The sequence below is a fragment of the Carlito syrichta genome, unplaced genomic scaffold, assembly GCF_000164805.1.
Source record: "Carlito syrichta isolate Samal-C Ts95f unplaced genomic scaffold, Tarsius_syrichta-2.0.1 Scaffold136712, whole genome shotgun sequence".
NCBI classification, from domain to species: Eukaryota; Metazoa; Chordata; class Mammalia; order Primates; family Tarsiidae; genus Carlito; species Carlito syrichta.
In genome coordinates, this window is record NW_007080808.1 from 323,518 (window position 1) to 335,940 (window position 12,423).

At 35.8% G+C, this 12,423-nt stretch overlaps 1 protein-coding gene across 1 annotated transcript in view; it reads left to right on the plus strand.

The window, feature by feature from the left end:
- ADAMTS6 (ADAM metallopeptidase with thrombospondin type 1 motif 6) overlaps nt 1-12,423 on the plus strand; it is a gene marked incomplete at its 3' end in the record, with an annotated part of 238,514 nt that overhangs the window by 20,514 nt on the left and 205,577 nt on the right. Inside the window, exons 4-7 of the mRNA XM_008049780.2 lie at nt 3,667-3,835; nt 10,695-10,906; nt 11,415-11,498; nt 12,004-12,149. Of these exons, the coding sequence (XP_008047971.1) occupies nt 3,667-3,835; nt 10,695-10,906; nt 11,415-11,498; nt 12,004-12,149 (611 nt within the window). The remainder of the gene's footprint in view (nt 1-3,666; nt 3,836-10,694; nt 10,907-11,414; nt 11,499-12,003; nt 12,150-12,423) is intronic.

The following is a 12,423-nucleotide window of genomic DNA, read 5'->3' on the forward strand; positions in this document are numbered from 1 at the left end:
TAGGTTTCTGTTCAACTATCACAGTATTAGGAAGTAGACTCTACTTCCTACACTTCCTTCTTATCAAAACTTGTACTTTCTTCCTTTTCTGCAGGAACTGTGCTCAGGTTTCTAGTACGTTGTTAAGCTACCTGGTAAAGTAATTCATGCTCAGGTTTTAGAGTCTTTTAATGACATATTACATTATTTCTGTCAGTATTTGCATTTAATATAGGGACTATTATTCTTAAAGAAAGCAAACAATGGTGAAAATAATATAATATGAAATGACTAGGGCTGCTTTTTTTTTTTTTTTGTATTCCTCACCTCATTTTATATAGGTGACTGCCAACTTCATCTATAAATTTGAGCAGCTCTGATTATGTCTTATTCCTTCCAAGCATGTGGTACTTGACATGAATTTCCCTAAACAGAGTCATAGAAGTTATATTTCAAAGGGACCTTAGAGATTATCTGGACCAGAGGTTTTCAACTTTTTGTTCTTTTTAAAGTGGCAAAACAGTTTTCTCAAATGAAATGTTATGTGGAAACATAATATATAGATTAATAAAAGCACAGCTGATTCCTAAGCCCAGGAATCCAAGACATGTAGGTTTCTCTTTGTTGTCTAGGGCAATCCCCTGAGGGCACTTCCATGGAACCCTTAGGGCTCCCTAGAGTGCTGTTTTAAAACCACTAATTTAGACCCACCCTTTCATTTTTCCAGCTGAGGAAATACACCCAGAGAGTTTGTGTTTTATCCAGTGTTACAGGATAAATTAGTTGGATTAAGAGCTGTCCTTATGTGTGCTATACTTAGGAAAACTCTATTAGACAAGGGTAGAAATTCTTATTTCTTATGTAGATAACTTTTACTATCTTATTTGTTTTTATCAGTGAACTTTTATTTGTACCTACTACATATGTGACACTTTCTACAGTTACAACTGATACAAAAATATGTGGGATATAACTCTTGCCTTAAGAAAGCAAATAGTCTAGTTGGGAAGATGAAACTTGCAGTTGAAAAGTTGTATCAAATTTAAATAAGGCCAGCCTTGGTGGCTCAGCTTGTAATCTCAGCACTTTGGGAACACAAGGCTAGTGGATTGCCTGAGCACACGGGTCTGAGACCAGCCCGAGCAACTTGGCAAGACCTTGTCTCTACAATAAATTTTTAAAAATTGGCTGGGCATGGTAGCATGATCCTGTGGTTCTGGCTATTTGGAAGGCTGAGGCAGAAGCATCGCTGGAGTCCAGCAGGTTAACGCTGGGGTGGCTGTGAGTTTGCCACTGTACTCCAGCCTGGGCGACAGAGACTCCACCTCAAAAAAAAAAAAAATTAAATAAGACTTTAAGACTTGAAATGCAACAAAACAGTATGGAATTAACTGAAATTAATCGATACCGATCTTAAACTGTATTGGATCTCAGTGGTGGGTGAAGCTATTACATTTAGACTAGAGACCGTTTTAAAGAGGAGGTGTGACTGAGCTGAGTAGGACTTGCTTAAGTAAATAAGTAATATAATACTGGGAATAAGAGCAGAGATTTTATTTTATTTAGTTGTGGGATATATGGGAGGATTTACTACGTAAGTAAATTGTGTACAGGTAAGGTTTGGGATTCTACCAAGCCCTCTCTCCCCCAGTAGTGGACCTGGTATCCAGTGTGTGGTTGTGTGTCCCTTAGCCCTTGTCCCTTTTCCTCTTTTAGCACTGTCCAGTGCCTTTTGTGCCCACCTGTGTGCTCATGTGTCCAGTGATCAGGGCCTGCTTGGGAGTGAGAACACATGGTATTGCTTTTTGTTTCTGTGATAGTTCACTTAGTATTATCGTCTTCAACTGCATTCATATTACTGTAAAGGATATGATTTTGTTCTTTATGGCTGCATAGTATTACATTGTTTGTATGTACCACATTTTCTTTATCCAGTCCACTTTCAGTGGATATGTTGGTTGGTTTCATGTATTTGCTACTGTGAATAGTGCTGCAATGAACATAGGTATACAGGTGTCTTTTTGGTAAAACTGATTTATGTTCTTCTGGGTATGTTCCCAGAAGTGGGATTGCTGGATTATATGGTAGCTCAATTTTTAGTTCTTTGAGAAAACACCACACTGCTTTCCACAAAGGTTGAACTGGCTTACATTTCCACCAACAGTGTAAAGCGTTCCCTTTTTTCTGCAGCCACATCAACACTTTTCTTTTGACTTTTTAATGATAGCCATCCTTCTTGGTGTTAGGTGGTATCTCACTATAGTTTGGGTTTGCATTTCTCTGATGATCAGTGAGGCTGAGCATTTTTTCATGTTTCTTGATTGCTCAAATGCCTTCTTTTGAGAAGTGTCTGTTCATGTCTTTTGCCCACGTTATAACTTTTTTTTTTGTCAATGTATGAGTCCCTGTAAATCCAGGATGTTAGGCTTTTATCAGATTGTCGGGTGGATAGCTTGCAAATATTTTTTCCCATTCTGTGGGCTGTCTCTTTACTCTCTTAGTAGTTTCTTTTACTGTGCAAAACCTTTTTAGTTTGTTAAGATTCCATCTGTCAATCTTAGCTCTTGCTGCATTTGCTTTTGAGGACTTGACCATGAATTCAATGACTGCCCCTATTTCCAGGAGGATGTTCCTGAAATTTTCCTCTCAGATTCGTATAGTTTGAGGTTTCACATGTAAGTCCTTGATCCATTTTGAGTTAATTGTTGTATGTAGTAATAGGTAGGAGTACAGTTTTACTCTTCTAAGAGCAAAGCTTTGATTGAATTTCAGCACCTTCACTTACCTTCATATAATACTGGAAAAATTCTTAACCTCTGAGCCTGTTACTTCATCTGCAAAATGGGAATGTATGTTAATTAAGGAAATATTAATTATGTTCTAGGACTTTGAAGTTTTCTCCATTTATTTGGCATTGTGGAAAGAGAGAGTGGAGAATTCCACTAGGGAGGTCTTCAGAGGCTGTGCTGAAAGTGGTATATATAGCCCTCTGCCCATTTATTATCGGCCAAAACCCAATCACAAATCTATACCTAAACACAGAGAATATAGTTAAGTTATGTGCACAGTTTTAGAAGGAAAATACATTTTAATGCTTATATGAAGATCTCTGATACCTCACAGACCTGTTGGAAAGATTGAAGGAAATTATGTGTGAGACATGCTTAGTATAGTGCATAACATGTAGAGATATTTACATGTCCTTTTTAAAGACTAGGGACATTGGACAGGCTCGGTGGCTCAGCCTGTACTCCCAGCACTTTGAGAGGCTGAAGTGAGTGGATTGCCTGAACCCATAGGTTTGAGACCAGCCCAGGCAACTTGGCGAGACCTTGCCTCTACAATAAAAATAAATAGATAAATAGGGGCATTTATATAATGTTTTACTGTGTACAGATAATTCACTAAGTCGTTAATCATGTGTTTTAATCCCTTGTTTGGAGAGGTGTCTATTTATTTTTAACTCCTGGTAATAATAAGTAATGCTTAGAATGATTCTTCTTGGTAAGTTCTTTGTTTTTGTTTGTTTGTTTGTTTATAAAGATGCGGGGTACAAGTCAGGATTGGGTACATGAGTGGTTTACATACAGGTGAAGTTTGGGCCTCCCGTTGGACCTCACCTCACCTGGATTAGGATCAGGTACTCTCATTGATGTGATGTGAAGTCATTGGTTTATTTTCTTCTAGCATGGAGTTATTGCTACAGAAGATGAAGAATATTTTATTGAACCATTAAAGAATACCACAGAAGATTCCAAGCATTTTAATTATGAAAATGGCCATCCTCATGTTATTTACAAAAAGTCTGCCCTTCAGCAACGGCATCTGTATGAGCACTCTCATTGTGGGGTTTCAGGTGAGTGAGTATGTAGCTTTTAGAAAGCATATTGTTGTATTGCTGCTTTATCTTTCTTCTGGTAAATGCAATAAGGTTAATAAAAAAAGTAAGTGGGAATTTGAGTGATTAGAAGTATTATATGTAGAGCCCTTTTAAAAGATGTCACCTATCAATAGTTTTAAGTCAATTTGGAAGCTCTTTGGCAAGTCTTTAAAATATAAGTTTCTGTAAAATTTGATCTTTAAAAAATCTGGTTAAAGGGAAAAAATAATCACCTTATTTTATCCAGGTAATAGTTACAGTTTTTATGCATAGATATTCTGTAGTGTAGTACTCCGTGCTGTTTGGTTATCCTGTTTCCACACTAGTAGTGAGAATTCAGACCCTTGAGTAAGATTTGAAGAATATTCAAAGGTCATGTTGGCATTGAGTCAGGATACTAAAGAAATACATAGTAGGGACAAGAAGCCTAGGTTTCAGCGGAAACCTTTCAAGGAAAGCTTCATGGAAGAAGTAACTTCTAAGCTGAGGCTTGAGGGAAAAATGAAGGCTGTTGTGCAAAAGTGGAGGGCGCAGTGGCTATAGTATTCCACATGTTCCCTATGGAGGAAACAGCATTTATGAGGCCCCTCATCCAAAAGAGAGGATGCCATGTTTTAGAAATAGACAGCTTATCTAATTATGTAACTGGATATTAGAATGTGGGTTGGAGAGAGAGAGGTGAGACTCAGAGTGGTTGGGTAGGGTAGTTAGGAGAGATGAAACTGAGAAGATAAGATGTGGGTATATCATGACAGGCTTGTAAGTCTTGTTAAGGAGTTTGTGTATCTTAAGTACACTGGAAACCCATTAAAATATTTTAAGCAGGAGAAATAATATATTCAGATTTGTGTTTTAGAAAGACTATTCTGATAGCAGTAAGGGGACTGAATTAGGAAGAGCAAGACTAGAGGCAGGGAGTTAGGAGGATGTTAGTCTAAAGATGAGAAAATGTAGAGGTATAGTGAATATAACATGGCACAGTGGAAAGAACATGGACTTTGGTGTGGCTTAGGACATATTACCTGATCTCTCTGAGTGCTCATCTCAGCACACATTAGTTAATCACATTGTAGCTATCATTTTTAGGATGACCGTTTTCTAGTATGATATTTAAAGAGTTATTATATTACAAACTTTTTAAAAATTTCATTCTATGTAGTTCCAATAGCTGTAACAAGGGGCAAAATATTTCAGAGGGAGATTTCAACTAAATGCAAAGAAGAGTTCACCAACAAATAGATTTAGTAAAATAGAATGAGCTGCCATATGAATTAGTGAATGCCTTGCATCTTCTTGTCGTTTATTCTTTATAACCTTCTTGAGCTTATTTTCTTCTTTTTAAAGTGTTGAACGTTCTCTGGAATTTTTCCTCAAGTGACTGTTCTCATTCTACATACTTTCTTCTTGAGTAATCACTGAAACTTTTAATTATGGGAGATCCTTGTTGGTCAAGTGATTCTCTGTCCTGTTCCATTGGTCTATGTGCCTTTTGCTGTACTGATACCATGTTGTCTTGGTTACTGTAGCCTTGTAATGAAGTTTAAAGTCTTTTTTCCACAGCTGCACTGGCGCCTGCTGTTTTCTGACTTATTAATGAGAGCCATCCTTACCAATGTTAGGTGGTATCTCATTGTAATTTTGATTTGCATTTCTCTGATGGTTAGTGAGGCTGAGCATTTTTTTCATGTATTTGTTGGCTGCTTATATGTCATCCTTTGAGAAGTGTCTGTTCATGTCCTTTGCCCACTTTTTAATGAGGTTGTTTATTCTTTTCCTTTCAATTCATTTGAGTTCCTTGTGGAACTGGATGTTAGGCCTTTTTTGAATGCATAGTTTGAAATTTTTTCCCATTCCATGGGTTGGTCTCTTTACTCGCTTGATGGTTTCTTTTGCTATGCAAAAACGTTTGGTTTGATAAAGTTTCTCCTGGCTCTCTTAGCTTTTATTACATTTGCTTTTGAGGACTTGGCCATGAATTCATTGCCTACTCTGATGTCTAGGAGGGTGTTTCCTAGATGTTCTTTTATGATTCTTATAATTTGAGGTTTTACATTTATGTCCTTGATCCATTTTGAGTTAATTTGTGTATATGGTGATAGGCAGGGGTTCAGTTTCATTGTTCTGCATGTGGCTAGCCAGTTTTCCCAGCACCATTTGATAAATATGGTGCCTTTTCCAATGTTTATTATTTTTCCAATGTCTATTATTGATAACTTTGTCAAAGATGAGTTGGTTGAGGGACCATGTTTTTATTTCTGGATTCTCTGTCCTGTTCCATTGGTCTATGTGCCTATTCCTGTACCAATACAGGTTGCTACAGCCTTGTAATAAAGTTTAAAGTTTGAAAGTGTGATATCTTCAACATTGTTCCTTTTGCTAATGATTGCATTAGCTACTTGCTCTTTTTTTGGTTTCCATATGAATTTCTGTATTGTCTTTTCTAGGTCTGAAAAATGATGTTGACAATTTGATAGGAACTGCATTGAATCTGTAGATTGCCTTGGGTAGGACATCTTGACAATACTTCTTCAAATTCATGAGCATGGGTTGTTTTCCCATTTGTTTGTATTATCCTTAATTTCTCTGAGCACTGTTTCATAGTTCTCATTGTAAAGGTCTTTCACTTTTGTGGTTAGGTGAATGCCAAGGTATTTCATTTTTTTGTAGCTATTGTGAATGGAATTGTGTCTTTTATCTGGTTCTCAGCCTGCTTGTTGTTGGTATATAGAAATGCAACAGTCTTTTGCATGTTGATGTTGTATCCTGAGACCTAACCAAAGGTGTCTATCAGTGCGAGGAGGGTTTTCTAGGTATAGAATCATATCATCCACAAAGAGGGATTACTTAACTTCTTTTCCTATTTGCATACCCCTGATTTCTTTCTGCTGGGACTTCCATCCTAGCCTGAGTGGGCATTCTTGTCTTAGAACTATTAATCTTTATTTTGAAATGAAACAGATCAATCTTGTATTTCATTTTAAACTAAAAAAAATATTAGTTACATATCACTAAGCTTAACATTAATCTGTCAATTGACGATTATAGAATGTTGACATAGTTTTTTTTGTTATTTTTTTTTTTTTTGAGTTGGGAGTCTCACTCTGTCACCCAGACTGGAGTGCAGTGGCCACTTCCGGCCACCGCAGCCTCGACCTGCTGGGCTCCGGCAATCCTTCCACCTCAGCCTTCCAGTAGCTGGAACTACAGGCACGCGCTACCACGCCCAGCTCATTTGGATTTATTGTAGGATGAGGTCTCGCCAAGTTGCCCAGGCGGGTCTCGAACCCGCGGGATCAGGCAATCCACTCACCTCAGCCTCCCAAAGGCGCAGGATTACAGGCTGAGCCACCGAGCCCGGCTGATATAGTTTTATAATGAGCTAATCATGCAAGGTTATTCAATTTTTAATTGAAATCAAAGTTGTTATCTCTCTTGATTTTATTCATTCAGTATGTGTTTTTATAGAAAATATTGAATATATAATTACATATGATATTTATAATATAATGTTTTTGATGGATATTCATAAATAATAAGATATAGTCCTTATATTCAAATACTTTGTAGTTTGATAGAATGATAGCCAAGCAAACTAACAATTTAAAAAGCTAAAAGTCTGAAAATTATGACAATGATGATGATGATGTTGATGATGATAATAACAGTTATCTTATACTGAATACTTATCAAATGAGAAATATCACTGCTTATTGTTTATTGCCCAGATATGTTTTAATACTTTAAATAAAAATAAGGAGAAATTGAATGGGTCAGAGAAGTGGAAATGATCAAAAGAATTAAAATCAAATTTTATATTTAGACATTTACTCTATCTACCCAGAGAAAGAGAAGACTAGGTATAACTTGAATACATGAGTGATTTAATGATCATAGAGGACTGAGCAGGAAAAATTGGAGTTATATTGATACAGAAAAGCTGTTAGTTGTTTCACAACAATATTATACAAACCTAGTGGCTTATGCAATATACTTTATTATTTCATAGTTTCTGTAGGTCAGGAGTCTGTGCATGAGTGGGTCATATGCTTAGCCTCAGCCAGGACTAAATTCTCATCTGGAATCCTGACTAGGGAAGAATCTACTTCTTACTCCCACAGTTGTTGGCAATATTGAGTTATTTGTGGTTGTTAGTAGCTTTAGATTTTGAATGACTGTGCGAGAAGCCACCTGAAATTCACCAACATGGTTGCTTGCTTTCTCCAAGCCCGAAAGGGACTCTAATAAGACAAATGCTGCAACATTATGTAATATAATCATTACTCATATACTCAAAATCACATGTGTGCTATCATCTTTGCTATATTCTATTAGTTAAAAGCAAGTCAGGCCGAGCGCAGTGGCTCTCACCTATAATCCCAGCACTTTGGGAGGCTGAGGTGAAAGGCTTGCCTGTGCCCACGGGTTCAAGACCAGCCTGGGCAACTTGGTGATTCCTCATCTCTACAACAAATTTAAAACAAAAATTAGCTGGGCATGGTGGCATGTGCTTGTAGTTCCAGCTACTTGGAGGCTGAGGCAGAAGGATCGTCTGAGCCTGGCAGGTTGAGGCTGCAGTGACCCTGAGCATGCCACTGTACTCCATCCTGGGCGACAGAGTGAGACTCCAACTTAAAAAATAAAAAATAAGGCTGGGTGCAGTGGCTTGAGCCTGTAATACCAGCACTTTGGGAGGCCAAAGCAAGAGGATTGCCTAAACCCAGGGGTTCAAGACCAACCTGGGCAATTTGGTGAGACTTCATCTCTACAATAAAAAATAAAAAATAAGCTGGGCATGGTAGCACACAGCCATAGTTCCAGCTACTTGGAAGACTGAGGCGGAAGGATTGCCTGAGCCCAGCAGGTCGAGGCTGCAGTGGCCATGAGCGTGCCACTACACTCCAGCCTGGGTGACAGAGTGAGATTCTGACTCAAAAAATAAATAAATAATAAAATAAAAATAATAAATAAATAAGATAAAAGCAAGTCATAGGTCCTACCCATACTCAAATGGAACGGATCACAAAAAGATGTGAACATTAGGAGACAGAGGTCATGGGGGCCACCTTAAGAGTTTATCTGTCACAGTTGGGCATAGGGAAACACTAACTGACATCTTAGGGATATACAATTGAAATACGAAGTGGTATATCTCTACCTCTCTTGACCTTTAGGAATAAAGACACTCAGTTAATTTATGTGAGTTTCAAAAGTACTTAACTGATACTTCTCATGATTATTTCCACCCCTTAGTTCTTTTATTTTTTTTAATTTATGTATTTTTTTTTAGTTGAAAAAGCAAGATTTATTGAGAGAACAGAAAAGCTTCCACAGTGGGAGATGACCCGAGGGGGTTGCCCTACCACTTAGTTCTTAAAATTTATCCATTCTGTTGTCTTAGTCTATTTTCTGCTGCTAAAATTCTGCTGAGCCTGAGTAATTTTAAAACAATGGAAATTGAGTTGCCTTTTGATTCTGGAAGCAGGGAAGTCCAAGAACACGGTGCCAGCATCTGGTGAGGGTCATCCCATGGTAGAAGGCAACAGGGGGAAGTGGGTGTACATGGCAGAGAGAGGAAATTGGACTGAACTAATTATTCATTTTAATCCGGAACTCACTTCCACAATAACCAACTCACTCCCACAATAACAGCATTAATTCCTTTATGAGGGTGAAGCCCTCACGTCCTAATCACCTGTTAAAAGTTTTACCTCTTAATATAGTTACAATAGAAATCAAACTCCAACATGAGTTTTGAGAGGATATTTAAACCATAGCACCTATCAATGAAGTTTTTAAAAGAGAAAGGCTAAAGAAGTTAGAAAAATAAAACGATAGCGCCACATCCTGTAAGGTATATCGTATATTAATCTAATTTTTTCCACTAAATTTTTTAGTAAGTAGAGGTAAGAAAGATTCTCTCTTCAATATAAGGATACAGAAGTGAGGTATGCAGAAGACCTCTGACTGCTCAAATTTATCTAATGAACATGAATATTGATGTGGCAAGTGTTTACAAATGCATAGTACTATACTATACCATACCATACCATACTATACTATACTATACTATACTATACTATACTATACTATACTATACTACCAAATATCTAGAAAACAAAAAATAAGGCATCAATTCACTAAATGTGGTTCAAAGTAAATTATGTTGGAATTGTAATCGTTCAACTCTCATCTGACTGCCTCTTACCTCAAGACTTTGAAAATGGAGTACTTTGAGAACGCTTGTCAGTATAAATGTTGTAGACTGCAAAACTAAGTGAAAAATGTAATTCATTGTCTTTTAGAATTGAAATTTCTAGACCAGTAGAATTGGTTCTAATTAAGATAGTTTGATAAAAGCATCTTACTTTGAAATAAATGCTCAAAAGCATCTTAAGAATAGATTTTTGCATCATTAGTTTTCTCCATCAGAGCTGTCTTAGAAAAGTTTGAAAAGTTCATACTCTTGTTGCTTTTTAAACAACTATAAATGATTATTTAAATTATATATTCTAAATTTAAATGTGGTGTGATGTAATTACTGGAATACCATGAGGTGATTATTTGAAAATTCTTCTTATTAAATAACTCATTTCTTAAATTTATTTTGTTTTCATGAGCAATTGAATGTTATTAGTGTTTAATTTTTTCAGATAACATGATTATTTTGAAAACTGAAAAATTCTTTTTTCTCACTGCTGCATTTTCTTATTTCCTTTCCTTACATTGGAAATTTTAATACATTAGCTAATTCATGAAAAGCTCATCTACATAAACTATCTAGTAAATGATTATGCTTAATTAGTGTACCTATCTGAACTGGTTGTTTTTATTGTAGACCTAACAAGAAATGACAGGCCTTGGTGGCTGAATGATACATCTGCTTTTCCTTCTTCACTACCAATTAAAGACACACATATTCACCGCAGACAGAAGAGATCAGTGAGCATTGAACGGTTTGTGGAGACATTGGTAGTGGCAGACAAAATGATGGTGGGCTACCATGGCCGCAAAGACATTGAACATTACATTTTGAGTGTGATGAATATTGTAAGTTTGATCCCTCTATATAATATTTTACTTTGTATTATGTGTTTTTGACTAAAGATCATGACTAAAGTTATACATGTTTACTATGAAATAAATAATAACAATTCACCTGTCTAAAATGGTGAAAATATTGGTCTAGCAATGTTTCTGTTCCATAGAAAATAAATTTAAAGGTGCCCTTATCATTTTCAGATAATATATTTTTAATAGATTATTAAATCTTCTTTAAGAGTTTTTTTTTTTTAACTTGAAACTCCAGCTCACCCTCTAATTTCTGTGTTATGGTTCGTGTCTAGGAGAAAATATTTCTTGAGATAGACTTGTATAAAAACCTTTTATCAAGGAAACTTGAAGGTAGAGTTCTAAGTGATATGAGGTAAAATAATCCTTTTTAATGTGTGCAGTGGCTAAATTCATTAAAAAATTTTTTACCACTTAAAAAAAAATCAGACTATCACTCTTTAATTTTTGTCTGACTTTGTGTCTTTTCTTATTTTCTGGAGGTCAGGTTGCCAAACTTTATCGTGATTCCAGTCTAGGAAACGTTGTGAATATTATAGTGGCCCGCTTAATTGTTCTCACAGAAGATCAGGTAAGAATGAATTAGTTTATAAATCTAAAATTCTTAACAGACAAGCTATAGAATTGCTATTATTAAGTAATGTTTTATTAGTACTCCTCTTAGGAAGTTGTAGTTAAATATGATTTTTACCTCTAGACATTTAATATTTTAAACAATTTAAATATTTTATAAAAATATACTTCTTATGTCATATTAAAGTCATATATATGTATATTAGCTCTATGTTTCTTTCAGTGAAAGGACGAGCATTTGCGTTATAATAATGGTTTTTCTTGGTTTTGTATGCTGATATTCTCATGTATGTTCATACTATTTAAAGCTGGAACTGAAAAGAATGTCTATTTTGTAATACTAAATGAGCTCTAGGTCAGATATTATAGAGAAAAGAATAAGCATGATATTATTCCTAGAAACTACTGTTTCTAATTATAGTCCCATTTTAGTCTTCAAAAGTTTTAATAACTGACCTTAGTAATTTGTTTGGAACATTTCTGGTATGCATGTTGTATTGCAGCCAAACTTGGAGATAAATCACCATGCAGACAAGTCCCTCGATAGCTTCTGCAAATGGCAGAAATCCATTCTCTCCCACCAAAGTGATGGAAACACCATTCCAGAAAATGGGATTGCCCACCACGATAATGCAGTTCTTATTACTAGGTATGGTTTGTTGCAAGTATTTTTTTCTTTGATTGTTGTGTTTGTTTATATTGTAATTATATTTAGCTATATCTAAAAAGCCTTATTCAGTTAAAGAGTATAGAAAAAGCAAAATGGTAGTTTATTTTGTACTGCCGAGAAAGAATGTATTACACTGTTATTGTGTTTGCATCAAATAAGAAAAAAGAAAAGATTAAATTTGACTTAGAAGTTTAATAAATACCTTTCTTTCTACTTGTAAGTCTTATTTATAATGTTTAACTAGAAGCACATA